Source organism: Salminus brasiliensis, chromosome 19 (assembly GCF_030463535.1).
Source record: "Salminus brasiliensis chromosome 19, fSalBra1.hap2, whole genome shotgun sequence".
In the NCBI taxonomy this organism is placed as follows: Eukaryota; Metazoa; Chordata; class Actinopteri; order Characiformes; family Bryconidae; genus Salminus; species Salminus brasiliensis.
This window is the reverse complement of record NC_132896.1, coordinates 16,973,315-16,991,324: the sequence shown is the minus strand read 5'-3', so window position 1 is coordinate 16,991,324 and position 18,010 is coordinate 16,973,315. Positions and strand designations below refer to the sequence as shown.

The window sequence follows — 18,010 nt, the reverse complement described above, 5'->3', positions numbered from 1 at the left end:
ATTTATATTGATTACATTTAAATATTTCACGTTGAATGTAGAGAACTAACGTTCCGCGTTCAGTTTTGGGGTGTTTAGCTTGATTCTTTAGCATATCAAATGCTGTGATTACATGGATCTTTTCTCTAGTCCTTCTCTAGTCTAGGTAGTCCTTTTGTCCCAGCTGAGATGCATAGTGAAGCAAAAATTGTCTCCTCACCCCAAATCTTGCTAATGCGAGAGATTTGCTGTCTAAAGTTTGGTTCTTTTGATACCTTTTATTTATGCAAATATTAATTTGATATCAGTTTAATCACAGTACAATAGATTATTTAGCCATGTAAACAAGTAGATTTGAGAGAGCTCTGATTGGCTTGACATACATGAAGGTGAGATTTAGAGATTGTGTGATTTAGGCATGCAGATAATTACTGATTTAGGAATAGGTAGAAGTATTTGGTAGGCTGTTCTAAATGAACACTAGACCCACTGATTGGCTCTAAGATGGTGTGAATTTTTCAGTTGAAAAATATTCTTCCCTTTTAAAACTTGCTAGATGTCTTAAAAAAGCTGTTTAACTTGGAGAGCAAAAGATCTACCAAGTGGGGAGACCAGTGGTCTTATGGTCAATGGTGAGACTCACTTTTGACTGCTGTTTTTGTCTTACAGAAGGACAAGAAGATACAATTTTATCCTATGAGCCAGTGACTCGACAGGAGAGTAAGTATTCAGTCATGAAGGCACAACCTCCCATATTTTTCTTCACTTTAGATAAACAGCTACAACTTTAAGCAATTCTGGTCAAATTTCTTTATTGCCTCTCTTCTCTTTCAGTCCACTACACAAGGCCTGTTATCATCTTGGGCCCAATGAAGGACCGGGTAAACGATGATTTGATTTCAGAGTTTCCTCACAAGTTCGGATCCTGTGTTCCACGTAAGTACAACAGATGTGTCCAGTGGTGAATGATGTTTACCTAGCCAAAATTGTAAGTGTTTATATGAACGAAGTAAACCCCCAACCCTCCACCCCTCTTCCAGATACAACTCGTCCACGAAGAGAAAATGAAATGGACGGACAGGATTACCACTTTGTGGGCTCAAGAGAGCAGATGGAAAAAGACATTCAGGACAACAAGTTTATTGAAGCAGGCCAGTTCAATGAGAATCTATACGGGACCAGCATCCTTTCTGTCCGGGCAGTGGCTGAGCGGGTTCGTAAGCCCTTACACGTTCATGCATTTTGCAGCATTGTAGAGTGTGTCTCAGCACATTCTTTTTTTACATGCTGTTCAACTGCATCAGGGAAACAAATATATTTCATGCAGCGAATGTGTGAAAATGCCATTTTCTTTGTGTGTACTGCAGGGGAAGCATTGCATTTTGGATGTGTCTGGGAACGCCATAAAGCGACTCCAACAAGCACAACTCTATCCGATTTCCATTTTCATCAAGCCAAAATCCATTGAAGCCCTAATGTAAGTTTCATCTCAGGGAATTGTTTAGCTTCATTGTGGTACTGATTAAAGCAATATTGTGCATTTTATCTCTTCAAATAATAGCTTCAAAATCATTTTGATGGTACACTGACTTGTATCAGGGAGAATGATCAGAATGCACTATATACCCTTGGTCGAGTGAGCACTAGACCTCTTGTGAACTGTGTAGTATTTGTGTGTTCTTTTCAAATGCATGTGTCCATGAGAAGTAGCTCAAGGCATCACTTATGTGTCCAGTCTAGGTAAATTACACTCCCCAACTGTTGGGGCAGCCTCGTATTAGAAAATAGCAATTCTTGCATAATGCCGCTTTAGATATAATCTTTTTTTTTTTTTTATTTATTTCTGTTTGTCACTTGCCTGTTTGTGTTACACAATATATAATACAATAAATGGCAAGTGATGAAGAAAAAACATCATAGTATCTTAAGCCCTGTTTTAATTTTGTTTTTCAGGTAAACATGTGTAAATGAATTCACACACTTCTAGTGCTAATTATGTGGACACCAGTCAAATTTTACCACAGGGCAAGCAAATTTAGTAAATTAATGTTTGCATAAGATCAAATTCACCACAGTGGCATCCAAACAGTCAAAGATGCATTGGCATGTAATTTAGTTTGGGGTAAAGCAAAATACCAGCTACAGACAGATTCTACAGGTGTCTGGAACTGTAATGGTGGGATGGTGGATTATTATTCTATACAATATTCTATGCTGTTTTGAAAATAGGGGTAGGGAGCACAGTCTAAGACATTAGTACAAAATCTGCTGAACCCTTTGTTGTAAAGATGGAGCATTCAGGCCTGTATAGTTCTCTTGGTTTACATTAAAGGTATATGGCAGATGTCCTTATCCAGAGTGACTGAAAAGTGCTTCACTGTTTACAAGAAAAAGCTAATGGTATTTTCTGAGTATAGGCTAGGATCCAAAAGATACCTCTAAGCTTTGATGCTGCTAAATACAGTATGGAGTAAGTCAGTATGGAGACCACAATACTCACACATACACTCACTCACTAATTAAGTATATTTAAAAAAAGGAAAGTTGACTCCTCTAACCAAAGTACTTTTTCCACATCTGAAGACCACTGTATTTGTCTTTGTAATGTGGGTCTGGGGGTAATGGAAGTTATGCACTACCATTCTACTCTAACATCCCTTTATGTAGTGGATAGACATATGTTTTCATATAATCTGATTTTTACAAACAAATTCACAAAACTAATGGTCAATGAGTAAGCGATTCTGACCACAATTTTCATACTTATAAAATGTGCTTCCCAGAAATCTTACAGAAACGCAGATCAGTGTTTGGGATTAAATAAAAAAGCACTATGTTCAGTCTTTTAAAAATTAAAATATTAAAAATTAACTATACCAATCAATTACAGACTACATACCACACCCTTAAGCAATGAAACCAAAAAAAGCTGCTTAGTTGCATATGTTTAGAACAGTCAGAACTTTTGGTTCCAGTGGATAAACCAATTCACAGCAATATTAATTTCATTGTTCTTCCCCAGCAAATTAAGCACTTTGATGAAATGTGTTTTTGTATTAATTTACAGGGAAATGAATAAGAGGCAGACATATGAGCAAGCCAATAAAGTGTTTGACAAGGCAATGAAGCTTGAACAGGAATTTGGGGAGTATTTCACAGGTACATTTTTTTTATTTTATTTTTTATTATATTTTATACTATTATTCTTTTTTTAGGGGGGGGTCATTTCAATTTCATTTGAATGTTTTTCATTTCACCTGATGGGGCTTTTATTGTTATGGCTGATATGCCAAAATCTACATCTTTTTATGTATTTTAATGATTGGGAAGTTTCTTGATCTGTCAGAAGACCAACCCCCACACATAGAAGCTATAACTTTTTAATTTTTAACAAAACGACACAACCTGATTTTATTTCTTCTCTTCACAGCCATAGTCCAGGGTGACTCACTAGAAGAGATCTACAATAAAATCAAACTGATCATCGAGGAGCAGTCAGGCCCTTACATCTGGATCCCGTCCTCAGAAAAACTCTGAGCTTGCAGCCTCCACTCCTCTGCACGTGTGCGGAGTCCTATCCCAACCCCAGCCCCGCTCCATCCCAAGTCCTCTCCTTCCCTTTTTACTGATATGTTTCATATCAAGTTTTAGTGTCATCATTACGTTACTCTCAAATGAAAAGAAGTCTTATCACCATTACTGTGACTGTGCACACCCCTGCATGAGTTTCTCAGCAAATCCATTCAAGACTGGAAATGCCGTTCCAAATGAATTTTTTGTCATGTAAAACAAAAAGGGAAAATGAATGAATCCTTTGTGTGTTTGGGTGGACTTGGGAGGAGAACGCCTCAAGATGAAAGAGTGGGGTCTGGAATTTTAAGAAGTTCGTTGGACATGGAGGCTGAAAAGCTGGAACCCTGTATATGTTCCTTGTTACATTATAAAGAAATGGGAGATACTGAGCGAAGACCAAGGTTTTCTACAAGGACTAAACACAGATCAAACTTGTGGAAGGTACTGTTCATGGAGTCATTTGATCATGTTTATAGAAATTTAGTGGAAACACTTGGAAAACTGGTGATCTTCAGTAATCACAAGGCAGTTTGCTACCTGATCGACTGCCGCTGCCAGCTTGCGTGGCATAGGTGGTGGTAGAGGACGCCATAGAAGGTGGAAAAAATGGAAAATGGAGTATGAATCTATACATTTATATTACTGAAATCACATGGTAAATAAAAATCCTATGGAGCGATTTTACTACATAATATTAAATACTACGGTACACATTTTACACACTAGAATTGTCTACTTGGAGGGCTGTTAAGAGTTCATTTACTTGTCTTTGGGTTTTTTGAGTTCTCTCTGTGGTTTTTAGCTGCTCTGTACTAAATATGGGGGTAGAGGGGTGTAACTGGGCTCTCTGCAGAACACCAAACTGCCTTATAATAAAATTCTGTAGAATTTCAGTCATTTTTGGGGGGAAGCTACAAATTACTTAACTGATCAGTGCTTAATGGCAGACTCAAGCAGTTCACTGTTCTTTGAGTTTCCTGTTACTATTGGAGGCCTAACTTGTGAGTGCAATAGACATAAGTGTCTTACCTCTTTGAAATCCTTTTTTCTTCATTACTTTTGTCTTAAGTGACTGATTTCTGAATTCCAATTTTGGCAGCCAAGGCTCCCCTGACGTTGTTGAGCAGCAGACAGCCCATTTGCACTTTCTCTGCCTTCCAAGACTCTTTTCTTCAAACTGAACGGCAACATGGTACTGTCCTGTAAGCTGCCTGATTAGGCAGCCTTAAAACGGGTAGAATCAAGACAATAATTGTATTGGATGTTCTTCTAAATATTAAAGAGTCAATAGAGCCTGAACAGGCGTAATTTCCCCAGAACTCAAAGATGTTTTGATTAAATCTGTCACTTGTAATTGTTTTAAATATTTAATTTGATTTTTATTTGTGGGCTGACGTTTCTCTACTGTGCTGAACCTTGTACCAGGGCATGTGCTTGGAAAGCTCAACAATCCGACGTTTGGATATAGTCCTTGAGCAGCTGAACGGCAGTAATCACATTGCGATGGAAAACAATAACTGACCATAGGATATTCACTCAAAAGGGATATTTTTCACCAAGCACCTAGACAAGCGATCACAAATACTTAGGTATTTTGCAAGATTTCCTCTCAGTTTTGACCTACTTTGTGAGCACTACACCTGAGGTGACCCTCCTGTGTGCACATAGATTCAGCAGAAGAGGAAAGGCCAACAGTGCTGTGCAGTGCTGAGATTTACTTCTGCCGAGGCTCCATATGATGCATAAGAAGGGACCGTGCTGACTGACTGATTACTACAGGATTACTACAGCCCCCAAAACTTCCAAGATGACCCCGCCCCCCCTTTCGATCCGGAGAGGAAGAAGGTTTCAGAATGCTGGGTGTATTGGAGCCAGACCAGCGTTTTCTTCTGTGCCTACAAGAAGAGATTAAATTGCTGTGCTCTCTACCACCCAGCTCCTGTTTGTGCAGGCATTTTCTGAGCAGGTGCACCCACCTGCCAGACATCTCCACTAAACCAGCTGTCATACCTGTGTCAAAACCAGAGTTCAGGGAATAATCGAAGGGAACAGAGCCATTTATAAACTGCTTACAGACTGTTTCAAAGGGTGTGATAGCTGTAAAATGTAAATATCCCCCTCACTTGTGCTTCATGCATGTGGGAAACAACTGGGACAAATGTTTTATAGATCACAAATGTCAGGTAAGTAAACTTTGAATTATTCAGAGATAAATTTCCATACAAATGTGCCGTAATGTGGGTATTTCTCTATAGACAAAAATCTTCAGCTGCCTATCAGAACACATTTTCTAGTCAGTTGGGAAATTACTTCCCAAAACTAGGGCCTGTCTACTTGTGATCTCTTGTGGAACTTGTCTGAGTGTATAGATGAAAAAAGGATATCTATCTACATACATCAAATTTATATATATATATATATATATATATATATATATATATATATATATATATATATATATAAAACATACAGGCAGCAACCTGTAGAGAGATTAACTTAACCAGGAACATAACTACTCATTAGTGTAGAACTGGTCCTCTCTGGTGTCAAGTGGAATAAAAAAAATCAGCTGACTGTTAATGTGTCTGATGTCAGTCAGCCATGTCAGTAAAGCCCAAAGAATTTTCATTCATTGTACTCTTTCTATTGAGGTTACTGAACCATCCACAGATTCTGAATGGTTCTGTGTGTACTGATGAGGGTGACTTTTCACCAGAGAAGTAATGAAATAAACTTGTTGAAGGGTGGGGCACAAGGGTTCTGGTTTGTCTTTTTGGGTGATGATTAGTTGTTGATGTGAAAGCACATGTGCAGTAAGTGCTTGCAAGTATGAACTGATTGTACAGTGGTGTCCTCCCTGTGAATACAAATGGTAGAAATCTATCAGGACACAAGGAAAATAAGTCTTATATTCTGGTCAGGAGGGAACACAGTCCTAGATTTTTTTTTGGTTTATTCTGTTTATTACATTTTATTTATTTTATTTTTTGTTTTCATTTAATTTTTTTGGACTGGACAAGAGTTTATTTGTTTGGAAATAATAAAATCTGTGGTTCTGTTAAGATCGGAATGCGTTATTCTTTTTGCTTATCAACGAAATTATTGGAATTCTACAAAACCCAAACTGGCAAACAAACATTTTTTTTACATTGTTGTGAAAAAGTCACCTATTGAATTCAAAAACTTGTGGTTACTCCTCCATTATGGTATTCTTCTTGGCTTTGTCCAACCTGTCCAGCACTTCACTATACAGGCCAGTCATCTGGAAAAAGAATGTACTTTGCCATCATGTTTTGCTAGGAAAATGCAGTCTGCATTCAGAGCATTGGTATTTGTCATTGATAACTGAATTTCACAAGGGTCACAAATGATGTGGATACCATACCAAACTATAGCAAACCTACCATAAACTACAGAACACTTCTTCAGTAATTCTAACTACTGTAGTTAGAATACTGAAGCCTGTTTTTGTTTACAGCTTCAGAGATCTCCATCTGCCCGCTCTGTTACACACAATGAACCTATCCACTCTCAATACCTGAGTGCGATAGCTCTCCTGCAGAGAGCCCAGGTGGCACAGGAACCTCATCCCCAAGCTGCACCATTTCTCCGCTTCAGGGTACTGAGCCAGACTGTACAGCAGAATCCCTGTGTTCCACGCTCGCGTCAAGAGCCACAGGATCTCCAGTTCGGGGAAGTCTTCTGGCTAGAAAATTAGGAAAAGGCTAGAATAAGTCTGCTCATTATCAGATTAACCACCAGAAAGTACAGTGTAAATATTATAGAGTTGTCTAGAGAAACTGTTTTTACAGGACATTGCAATATAAAAATATTTGCTCAGTTTAGAAACAGTAAATCAAAGATAATCTGATTATGCCTTAATTAATTTCATCATGCTTTCTATATTTGCTATTCTGACAAAAGTAAAATACCCATTTATATTCACGACAGTTTTTAATGTTGGTTTAGAATAGTGTCACCAGTTCTGTTTCTTTTAAACCAGTCAAAAAGGCCAGGGTTACCAAGATGATTATTAATTAGAGATTCAAATGGGCAGGAAGAGTTTGATGAATAGAGCATCTGGTAAGTGAAGTGCCAAATAAAAGCCCTTTGACAGAAACAGGAGATTCTTTCAGAGATGGAGATAATTGCATGGCTAAGCTATAGAAGGTAATGCTAGCCAACTTACTGTGGCTGCAATGATGGACAGAGCTTCTTCATAATAACCCCACACTTCCTCTAACACATGAGGCTCCACTTCACACACACCACTGGGCAAAGACAGCTGGATAAGACTGTGCACACAGTTACTGTTGGGTGCACATATAAAAGAAAATATTATCAAGCTCTGATTGAGAGTTTTGTCTATAAATATGTTCATTTATATCTGTCAACAGGATAATACAAACTTAGCAGTTTATTTTCCATACCTGTAGCGTGACAAATCTACACATGGACCTTGTCTGTGTAGAGAGAGGGCGATTCTCAGGGCTTTTTTACACAGTACTGGGAAATTGGCTGGAGGTTCCATAGCTAATGCTGCACACACAAAGTAGGGTGAAAATTCTCAACGCCTGTATAACTGCTTCAAATCTGTACTGCTACATGTCAGATTATTTAAAACATATACTCAATACATTACCATTAGTAGCTACTAGAATCTGTGAACATCTCACCTGCGACTGTTTCCAGCATTTTGGTGTCAATGTTATCAAGCTCCAGAACACACTCGAGCACAGACTCCAGCTTGGAGTCATTTAGCTTGGCACGAGCCTCAAACTCATACAACAGTAATAAGGTTTCAGTTGGATCTTTAGAACAGTCACCTAAAAGTGAAATTAACAATTTTATAATATTTGAGAAGTGATTCACAGATATACCTCAAAAGGTATCTATGTACCTTATCTATGTAACTTATCCTCACAGTGTATTCACAATATATGAAGTGGAAGGTACCTGAAGCTTTTAATGCTTTCCATACCTCCCAGCAGACCTGAATGTGCTCTAATGCCTGAGTCAGGATCTCAGTCTGAAATTCAAAGTAGATTTAGCAAATGACATACTGCACCATCTACTGGATAAATCTGGTAACAAAAATGACCAAAAAGTGAGATAAGATTGGTTGATAGTATGTTTATGTAGAAAGTAAACACATATGTTTTAGTTTGTATTAATTTTAAACATGATATTTTACATTAAAACATTAATATAAAGATTTATATAAATTCAAAATCCATGTACATTTGAGCATGTGTGCACGTGTGTATTTACGTTTAGGGTAGTGGTGTCCCATCTTACCAAAAAGGGCCATTGTGGGTGCCAGCTTATATTACAGCAGGGGCACAGGTGATCAGTTAAAGACTAAGACCAAATGATTGAACAAATAGTTATCAGGTATGCTCTGGCTTCTTTGGAACTGAAATCTGCAATGACTGGCCCTTTGCAGATAAAATTAGACAACTCTGTGTTAGAATTTTAAACAAGTGCTATTACTATTCTGAATGGTTTGGTAGTGAATGTTAAATGGTTTATCTACCTGTTGTGCAGACTGTGGAGACATTCTGCAGATCTCAAGACTGGCAGCGGCAGCCATTAGCAAACACGTCTTCTGCCCCATTAACACACCTTTGTCTGGGACACAGAGTCGTGACAGCTGAAAGAGGAAAATAAGAAAGAGTGCTCTTTTTGTTCTTTTTAATTCTCTAAAGTGTCTGATGAAGGCAAATAACAAGCAACACTGCTCCAGAGTTGAGGCTAAGGCATTACTGCCTCTACAGATGAAGAAATTAATGTGCAAATACCTGGTAGGAGATGACAAAAAAATCCCTCATTCTAACAGGGCTATTCTCACACAGCAGGGCTGTGTTCCATGCTGACAAAGTAATAGAAATATCACAATAGAAACACAAGATTACAGAACTGTAAAGAGATCACATTAATGCAATAACACATTCCACCAACCATCTTCTTAATCTTAATCCTTTCTTATTTCTTAATACCCCCTCAGGGCAGGGCACCAGACCAACATTGATGCTTGTCACAGAATAGGAGAGTGATAGGAGAGTGAGAGCCACCTATCCTCCTGAACCAGTTGGCCTCTTCAGAACACTGGTCAGCTCCTTGGGCAGGCACTTGGATGAGGTGGGACACATTCTTCAGGGCTGTACAACCAAACACAAAAGAAAGAGAAGAGGGTTCTCTACCTCATACACCTATAAACACACACTTTTGGTTTCTCAGTTCACAAGAAAAGGCTTCACAGAGATAGACCTTTATCTGAAATGTACATAATGGTCATATTCCACATAGGTCACACTTACCCATCGTTAGATATGACATTAGAACATCTAAATTGGCATCCCTTTATCAAGAAATAGAACAGCAAACAGACAAAACATTTATTACAAATAATGGAATTGATATTTGTAGTAGCGACTTTTAATCACAGGCATACGGCAGTACTCCACTAACCTCTTTTCTTCCTGCTCACTTTCTATTGTTGATAACACAAGTCGAACTAAACACCTGAAAAAAACAAACAGTGAATTTAGCCATACATAGATTTCAGAAGACTTTGACATGCTCAGATTCTCTCGCTGTCAGCGCCAACACATTGCTTTTCACACTCTGACGTTAGCATATGCAAGAAACGGGTCAAGGTTAGACGTTTCAGACTTGAGATTGTTTATGTGCATGTGTGACAAACCTGAGGGCAGTGAGCACTTGTGCTACATCTTGTGAGTGTTCACACAGACTCTCCAGGGCTTTCATAGCTGTCTTCTGCTGCCCATTCTGCAGTGAACAAAGTCTGCTGAAGATACTGGAAAACACTTTTCTTAACAAATTGGTCTAATAGTACAGATGACTCGTAGTATGTAGCAGTGGTATGGTAAATGTGGATAAACAACAGCTAGAGTATTTACATGCTATGTTACTACTGACCTCTAGGGCAATCTGAGCAGCCAAGCTGAGAAGGTTGGCTGCTGCATTTTCAGTCACAAGAAGCCTGTCCTCAGTGTTCACATGCGACTGGGCCAGGACACCAATCTCTCTCACAGCCTCAGCAGCTGTGTGGCACAGTAAAACATAATCTTTAAGATGTAATTTTCCCCCCAAACATCACATATGTATTGCACTATTTGAACTAACCCTTCTCTACATTTTTCTCCAGAACAGCAATCTTATAGACACTAAATTGTGTGAAGATACTGTTTGGATCACACTTGGCAGCATCCAAAATAGCTTCCTTTGCCTGCAACAAAGATTTTCTGTGCATAAATTTTACTAAGAAGCATTAAGTTACTGTAAAGGTCTTTACTGTAAAGACCAAAAAGTACCTTATCTAGTTGCTGCAAATGAAGGAAGCATGATGCTCGGTTTCTTTGCAGTTTCGCCAAGTTCTGATCAAGCTGACCAGCCTTATAAAAACTCAGTGAGTAGTTGTACCACTGCAGAGCCTCTGAGTAGTTTTTAGCCTGAGTAGCAAAAATGTCATAATAACAACAAATAACAATAAATTATTATTATTAATAATAATAATAATATAACATTAGTACTGTTTGTGTGATTTATGAAACAATAGGGATACTAACACCTCAAAGTTTTTCGTAGCTCTATCCCACAGAAGGAGATGGAGTGAATTTAGAGTGTGTTGTGATAACTGTCTTCCTGTGTAATGGCCTGAAAAGAAATAGGATGAGAGAGCATTCAATGCACTGTGTAACAGGTATAGTTCTATCCATTCTATCATATTCTACAAATTCATCAGCAAGGTATCACAGTATTTTGTGCCACTGACGTATAATGTCCAGACCCACCAAGCTGAGGTTAGTACACAGAATCGAAGTCTTTAATTGACAGTACCTGTGATTGCATCCTCAATTTTCTGCTTGCCTAGCAGCTCTTTGCCTTTCTGCAGTAGCAGCTCAATATGCAACAGGAGTACAGAGCCCAACTCAGGAGATGATTCAAAATGCTGACACATCCTCTTCAGGAAGTCAAAGGCCAGATTTTCTCTGAGAACACATAAAAATCTTTCTAGTGCCTCACTTTGAGGTTGAAATGTAAACCAGAAAACATTTAAAAGTATAAGAAAGAAAACATTTAGTTATGAGATTTTTACCTGTCCTCTACCATCAGCAGTTTTGCTGTGCTCAGACACACATCCAGAGCAACATCAGAATCAAGTAGTTCTGATAATCCTATTATATAACGAGAGAGCAGAGCTGTTTTAATGACAAATAATTGTTAGGAGTGATACATATTTTAATTTAGACCATGAAATATTGTGTTGAAAAAAAAAAAAAAATCATTGGGCTCACCAGATTTGACCACTTCATCTGAAGCTCGACTTTTCAGAAAAATGCGGATTTTCAAATAAAGGCCTGATGGGTGAAAGGTTTCCTGAAAAAAAGAATGTAAAACTAAATGTTACCTCAGTATAGAGGATTTCTTCAAACTGCAATTATTGGAATTCAATGGAGCCTGTAATTCTAATTCTAATTTATTGGAGATCTATTCTATTTGGAGATAACCACTAATCTAATCAGTGCCTTTAAATCAACTCTAGCAAAGCACTATAGTTTTAAATGAGTATAATACCTTATTAGCCAAGTTCACAGCATGAAGAGCTTTCTCCTGATACTTCTGACAGTCTAATTCCAAATAAACTGTAGCAAGAAGTCTCAAGACTCTGGACTGAAAAAGAATATATTGCAATTATACCAGTAATAGTTTTACTGACTAAAACTAAAACTGCAAAAAGTGCTTACTTGCATTTCTGGCCCTGGGGAGTATTTTGGATTCATCTTCCCGATGTCATAGCTCTGACTAGAAATTACAACAAATTATGAGTATCACCTTTTATAAATGAGCAATTATGATCAAACTGTTTTTAAGCTTGTTGTATGGAATTAAAATTGAAGAAAGACACTATTACTATTGCCACAAATATAGTCTTATAAGGCCTAAAATACAGTCTGTTGTTTTCTAAATTGGACCCAATGGACATTGTGAAAAAACATTATTTATTTATTATGCTTACTTATTACTTTCAAAGGTATAGGTTAATTTAGTCACCTAAGCCAAAATAAGCTTTCCTCAAGCTTCTTCTGAGTATATGTATCCACTCCAAAGTTGTAGCAAATAAGAGACAGATAGCCAGTCTAAAAGAATAATATTTTTGTTATTATTGAAAAACAAATACACATACATTTGTAAATTCAAGCAAATATGCTGACATAAAGACATATTGTACACCTCCTTAGGAAGCCTAAGAAGCATCTCTTTACATCGCTGCATGCAGGAGACTGCCTCCTGGTGATTCTCTTGAGCAACTGCCTGAAAAGGCAACATATCACTTTATTCAGCAACTCCTGCCAGTTGCCTTCAAATTTCATTATATATTATATAAATAAGTGTTTTCTAGGATTATTTCACTAGGAAATTTCATACTAACTGAAACGAATATTCAATTCACTTCAGGTGTTAGCAGTACATTGCACACAAGCACAATCTTTGCTTACTGATTCAGCCTGATAAGACAGAACACGCAGAAGGTCTTTCTCTACATCTCCTTTTGGTGTGTTGGTATCAGCAACACCATCTCCATGGGATGTTAGTCTGCAGTAAAGAGTCTCCAGGCTCTGTGAAATCATATTTGGGTCACCAACACACTATCCAAACAAGACATCAAAACACAATTAAAACCAGACTGCTTAACATGCAATGTTCCTTCATCTTATTTTCATTTTCAAACTGTGGATATAAATAAATGGTAAGGTTAACACTTACACTGACTGCTAGACTCAAAAAGTCAACAGCAAGCTTAGGATTTTTACAATCGAGCCATGTTCTCCCTGTCTTACTGGCCATCTACAAACACAGATATCAAAATGTAAATCTGTAATCTTGAAAAAGGGGCAATTGCATTTTTGCATTACAAAATGAGACAATTAAATTGCAAAAGTGCTCTCATATCAAAGCAATGAGTTTCAAGAAAGAATAATAAATGCGGTGAGAAGACAAACCATAATCTGCTTGCGGATGGCATTCTCAGATGGGTTCTCAGTTTCACATAAATACAGGAGTTTGCAAGCCACATGACGCACTGGGACACACAGAATATCTCATAACATGTATTCAAAATGTCTGTAAATGTATAACACTAGAAACCACTGTCTGCACAGAAAATATATGACATTTGTATACAAAAAAACCTTTAGCTTTTTGTTGCTCGTTGATAGCTGAACCAATATTTTTGGTCACAGCCCAGTTCCACAACTGAATAGCACATTCTTCAACCTAGAAATAGAAAGCACAAAGAATTTTTTTTTTATTCTTGGTCTAGTGTTACGTCCTGATAAGTACAAGTACTGTAAAACAATATAATTATGCCCTGTCTGCAATAATACAATTTGTTTTATCATGACATCCCAGGCAACAATCAGGACACCATCTATTTTAAACTACCACTGTGTCAAGATGAAGATGAAGGACTCAAGTGCCAACAACCTAATTCACACTATACAGACTATAATGACAGTTGTGAAACAAATATGGTTACAGTGTAGAACGACTCTGTGTTTAATCTTAAAGCTTGTATCGTTCAAGGTGAAGCTCAATGGGGGTCACCAACGTGCTACGCCCCCCCCCCCCCCCCAGCTCTACGGTTCATCGACCTTGTTTTGATGGCAAAAACACAAGTTTCAGAGTTCATTGTTGTGGTACAGATGATAGGTCACTAAAACATTAGTAGCTAAACAGATTGTGTCTATACGATGAGGCTTAACTCCCAGAGAGGTATGACGGGTCACTGGATGGTTGTTGATGTGTAGGACAGTTCTTTTACAATACAATGGGAACACACTTTTGGACTGCAGTGTGGTGAACCTGAACCAGCACTGATGTTTTCACATTTTACTCATGAAGAGCTTCTGTTTTCTGAACCGATGAAACTGGTTAGCTACGTTATTTATTTTACCAATGCCTTGTCACTCTCCTCTATCGTTGTAAGTATTTAATGAACGGCAAAATCCGCCTTTAGCTAGATAGAGATAGCTAATCGTCTAAATAACAACTCGTCTTAAACAGACAGGCACCTCTGTATCTTGTATTTTAGTGGGTTCCCCAAGCGACTGAACTTCTGCAAACATCTGCTCAATCAGCCCGTTCACACTCTCATCACTCTGTATGTGGAGAAGGTTATCTGAGAGACCTAGGAGAGAAACGCACGGTTATATTACCGCTATAGATTAGAAATATAGCATAGCTAGCTAACTAGAGTAGCTCTACTTCACACGGTCCGTGAAATACTTTGTTAAATTAGACGTGGTCGGTCGTTAAGATCAGTTATAAGAAACTTACTGAAGCTTATTTGCTAGCTAGCATAGCTAACAAGCTAGCACTAGCTAACTGACGTTAGCTAGCTACTAAAGTTTACTAAAGTCTATAGGTCTTACCTTTCATGCTGTTAAGAAAGTCCTCCATGTTAGTAACTAGTTTGTGTACTTTGTTTAAATATATTGGAAACCAGACAACGTTGTATCTGTGTTCTGTTCCGGACTAAACCCGTTAAAAACACGTCTCCTCTCACGGACTCTAGCTATAGCGCTAATGCGTCGCGCGAATCTAGCTAACGTTTACATTTTCCCGCGCGATGTTTGACGTTTGCTGAGGATGATGTACAGTGCGGTGACCCGAGAGCTTCAGTGGAGGACCTGAGGCAATAGCCTATCTTGAGGGACTGTAAAGGCTGCTTTGTTCATAGGAAAACGGCTTGTTCTTCGATATATAACTACAGCTGTGTTATATGTTTTGGTGTTGACAACTAGCTGCGTGTCTTTTCAGTACAGCTTACAGGAGCCCTTAGCCTCTCTGACAGCGCCCTCATGCACGGGAAGTGCAGGCCTGCTTTATGACCACAAGATGGTGTCTTATACAAGACATATGATTAGAATAACTTTCTTGTGTTGTGAGATGGCATCTGTTGTTGTTTTGTTTATACAGTGTGAACTGAAATATGTCAATTGGTCTGTAATGATAAACGATGCATACAATAGCTAGGCCTTATCTGAACTCCAGGTATTTTGTGCTGTTTTGAAATGTGTCCTTTTTGTTTGTTTGTTTAAATAAAAACAAATGATCACATACTACTGATAATAACTACTGCTAATACTGCTAATTATGGTCTATTTTGAGCATTTAACATCTTTAACAAAAAATGATTTGTGTTGCTACAGCAGACATCTTTGTTTTAACAGGAGGGGGGGTTATTGTTGACCTGAAGGAAAGAGCTCAAGCTGCGTACATAGAACTGGTCGGACCCTCTTATTGTGTTCCGCACACTAGATTAAAAAAAGAAATGTCTTAAAAGCCCCAGTCCTTTCAGCCCTCTGCTTCCAGCAATTGTTCCCGCCCAAGTCTTATCTAGCTGCCCTCCTGGCCCATGGAGAATGTGCACCGTTCTGAAGACTTGACTGCAAAAGAAAAGAAAGAAAGAAAGAAAGAAATGTAAGAGGTGTGATGTAAAATAAAGTCCTCCGATTTCTAGAGCATGGATTAAGTTAACAAATTAAACTAAACAGCAATAAAAAAAACAGTTTTACTACTGAAGAAGCTTTGTAGTAAGGCTGTGTTTGGGAAATTGGCCTCTCAGCTTTTATCAGAATCCAAAACTATGACTAACAAAGCTGTTGACAACAGCTTGACAAAGGTGGTGATAAAAACCAGACGTCTGAGGAGTTTAATGCCTCCATAAACTACATCACTCAAATCCATTACAGGATCTCAGTTTGAGCTTTGAGAAGATTTTGATCCAAAGTATATTTTTTAAATGCATTAAAAAATCTCATATTTTTGTGCTGTTCAAACCACTCTGAAAGACTTTGGCTATATCTCAACCACTAAATGCAGAAAAACGAAGTGTTCCAGTTCTGATTACTGCTGCTGAAATGCTAGTCTAAGAGTCATTTAATACATATTATAATGTTAAAGATCTTCAAAATAACCTTTACATTTTCTGTTGTTGCTGTCGGTTTTCTGTGGAGAATATTGGTGTCCTTAACACAGGTCTGCTTCTAGGGCTCGGCTCTTGCTGCCTCCCAGGTTCCATATCTGCTTCTTCACATTGCTGTCGGAGACCAACTGCATATCTCTCTCACCCCAGTGCAAGTTAGCACATTAGTGCATCAGGGCTGTTCTGCCAGCCAAAGACAAAATATCTGTCCTAAGCCTTTAAGAGTGACAGAACAAAAACCCTGTATCTCGATGGATATGTCCCAATATGTGCCCATTTGTGTCATCAAAGTGAACTTGCCGAATGCGTCCACATCATGGACTGCTGTTCATAATTGGTTATTGTCATATTGATATAGTATAGCTGTGCGTCCTGTTTTTGGAAGTTAAATATAAAACAGAAAATGTTTGTCCTGTAGATATTTGCATTGATAGCATGGGTAAGACAATACCTGTTTTCCTTTGTACTCAGATATTTTAGGGGCGTGCAGTTATCTTTATCTGCAGGAGTTCAGTTGGAGGAAAACAAACGTGTGCAAAGTCTGTTCTACTTGAGTCTATTAGTGAGAAAAGTAATGTGTTTTGTTCTAAGTGACATTTAAGTCATTACCATTAGCTCAATTGCAGATCAGCAGAAGATGATCAGGCCGTGCTTTCCTCTTTCAGATGTACTCTGGGCCTAAAATAAACAATGAACATTAAAAGTCAGTGATGCGACCAGTCAGAAAGCAGTAGAGATACTGTCATCAGTATAATTTAGCATAATAAAATGAAATGAAAAAGTATTGAAAATACGCTGGAAAGTATCAATCCATCGCAATCTTATATTTTGAGTACATAAGTAAATAGTTATACTCAAAATCTATTACTGATTCAAAGCATTACAAAGCATAGTGATATGCAAAAGTACAATGATGTGCATGTGTGTCTGGTTTTAATCAGCAACCACATTTCACAACTATTGATTTCAGACTTAGGGGACTGCTTCAGCTTGATATCTTCATTTGTTCACTTCTATTAAGTGTGCAGAGAATTCAATCACTTTTCATATGATGATGAAATGGTCAAGATGTATAAAAAGTCATTCAGGGTGGTTTGATGTGAAATGCTCTGTTCCAGAAAACCATAAAGTCACAATTGTTGACAATGGTGGGGATAGAAACCAGACGTCTGAGGAGTTTAATACCTCCAGAAGCTACTTATATTTCTATATTTTCATATTTTTATATTTTATTTTTTAACTTAAATGTAACTTATTCTATTTTTATTTTTATTTTATTTTTCTTTTGCACTTTTGCACTTTACTTCATTAAGTTAAGGTTTAGTTAAGTTTAAATTTAGATCTTTATTGTATATTGATGGTGGCAGACTGTCAAAAAAGCATTTCACTGCAAGTTATACTGTGTATTACTATGTATGTGACAAATAAAATTAGATTAGATTT

General features: G+C 37.8%; 2 protein-coding genes across 9 annotated transcripts in view; one reads left to right on the top strand and one right to left on the bottom strand.

Moving 5' to 3' along the window:
* The window catches only part of dlg3 (discs, large homolog 3 (Drosophila)), a 96,085-nt gene extending 89,471 nt beyond the window's left edge, over positions 1 to 6,614 (top strand). For all 7 annotated transcript variants that reach the window (XM_072664095.1, XM_072664100.1, XM_072664094.1 and 4 more), the window contains 6 exons: positions 649 to 699; positions 814 to 915; positions 1,020 to 1,192; positions 1,347 to 1,456; positions 3,047 to 3,138; positions 3,410 to 6,614. In XM_072664095.1, the coding sequence (XP_072520196.1) occupies positions 649 to 699; positions 814 to 915; positions 1,020 to 1,192; positions 1,347 to 1,456; positions 3,047 to 3,138; positions 3,410 to 3,516 (635 nt within the window). In that variant the 3' untranslated portion in view covers positions 3,517 to 6,614. The remainder of the gene's footprint in view (positions 1 to 648; positions 700 to 813; positions 916 to 1,019; positions 1,193 to 1,346; positions 1,457 to 3,046; positions 3,139 to 3,409) is intronic.
* tex11 (testis expressed 11) lies at positions 6,485 to 16,704 on the bottom strand. 2 transcript variants are annotated; one of them, XM_072664092.1, is made up of 30 exons: positions 16,566 to 16,704; positions 15,012 to 16,028; positions 14,652 to 14,767; positions 13,770 to 13,854; positions 13,581 to 13,660; positions 13,345 to 13,425; positions 13,077 to 13,226; positions 12,811 to 12,891; positions 12,631 to 12,716; positions 12,324 to 12,381; positions 12,154 to 12,249; positions 11,874 to 11,955; positions 11,675 to 11,753; positions 11,416 to 11,567; positions 11,147 to 11,232; positions 10,890 to 11,027; positions 10,702 to 10,804; positions 10,495 to 10,619; positions 10,259 to 10,344; positions 10,024 to 10,077; positions 9,873 to 9,913; positions 9,627 to 9,713; positions 9,354 to 9,424; positions 9,089 to 9,205; positions 8,509 to 8,581; positions 8,229 to 8,378; positions 7,983 to 8,091; positions 7,742 to 7,862; positions 7,091 to 7,258; positions 6,485 to 6,814 (listed from the first exon to the last, which is right to left on the bottom strand). In XM_072664092.1, exons 2-30 carry the CDS (start codon positions 15,037 to 15,039, stop codon positions 6,743 to 6,745), a joined length of 2,775 nt encoding a protein of 924 aa, XP_072520193.1. In that variant the 5' UTR covers positions 15,040 to 16,028; positions 16,566 to 16,704; the 3' UTR covers positions 6,485 to 6,742. The 2 variants fall into 2 exon arrangements, with proteins under 2 accessions (XP_072520193.1, XP_072520194.1); XM_072664093.1 differs by having other exon boundaries at positions 13,077 to 13,196.
* Positions 16,705 to 18,010: the final 1,306 nt, after the last annotated feature.

What these genes read in the sequence shown, in the direction of transcription:
- tex11 (XM_072664092.1), bottom strand. Translation starts at nt 15,039, where the DNA reads ATGGAGGACTTTCTTAACAGCATGAAAG. An exon ending in GAAAGCATTAAAAGCTTCAG is followed by an intron (nt 8,379 to 8,508) that starts GTACCTTCCACT and finishes TTTCACTTTTAG; the next exon opens with GTGACTGTTCTAAAGATCCA. An exon ending in GTAGATTTGTCACGCTACAG is followed by an intron (nt 7,863 to 7,982) that starts GTATGGAAAATA and finishes TGCACCCAACAG; the next exon opens with TAACTGTGTGCACAGTCTTA.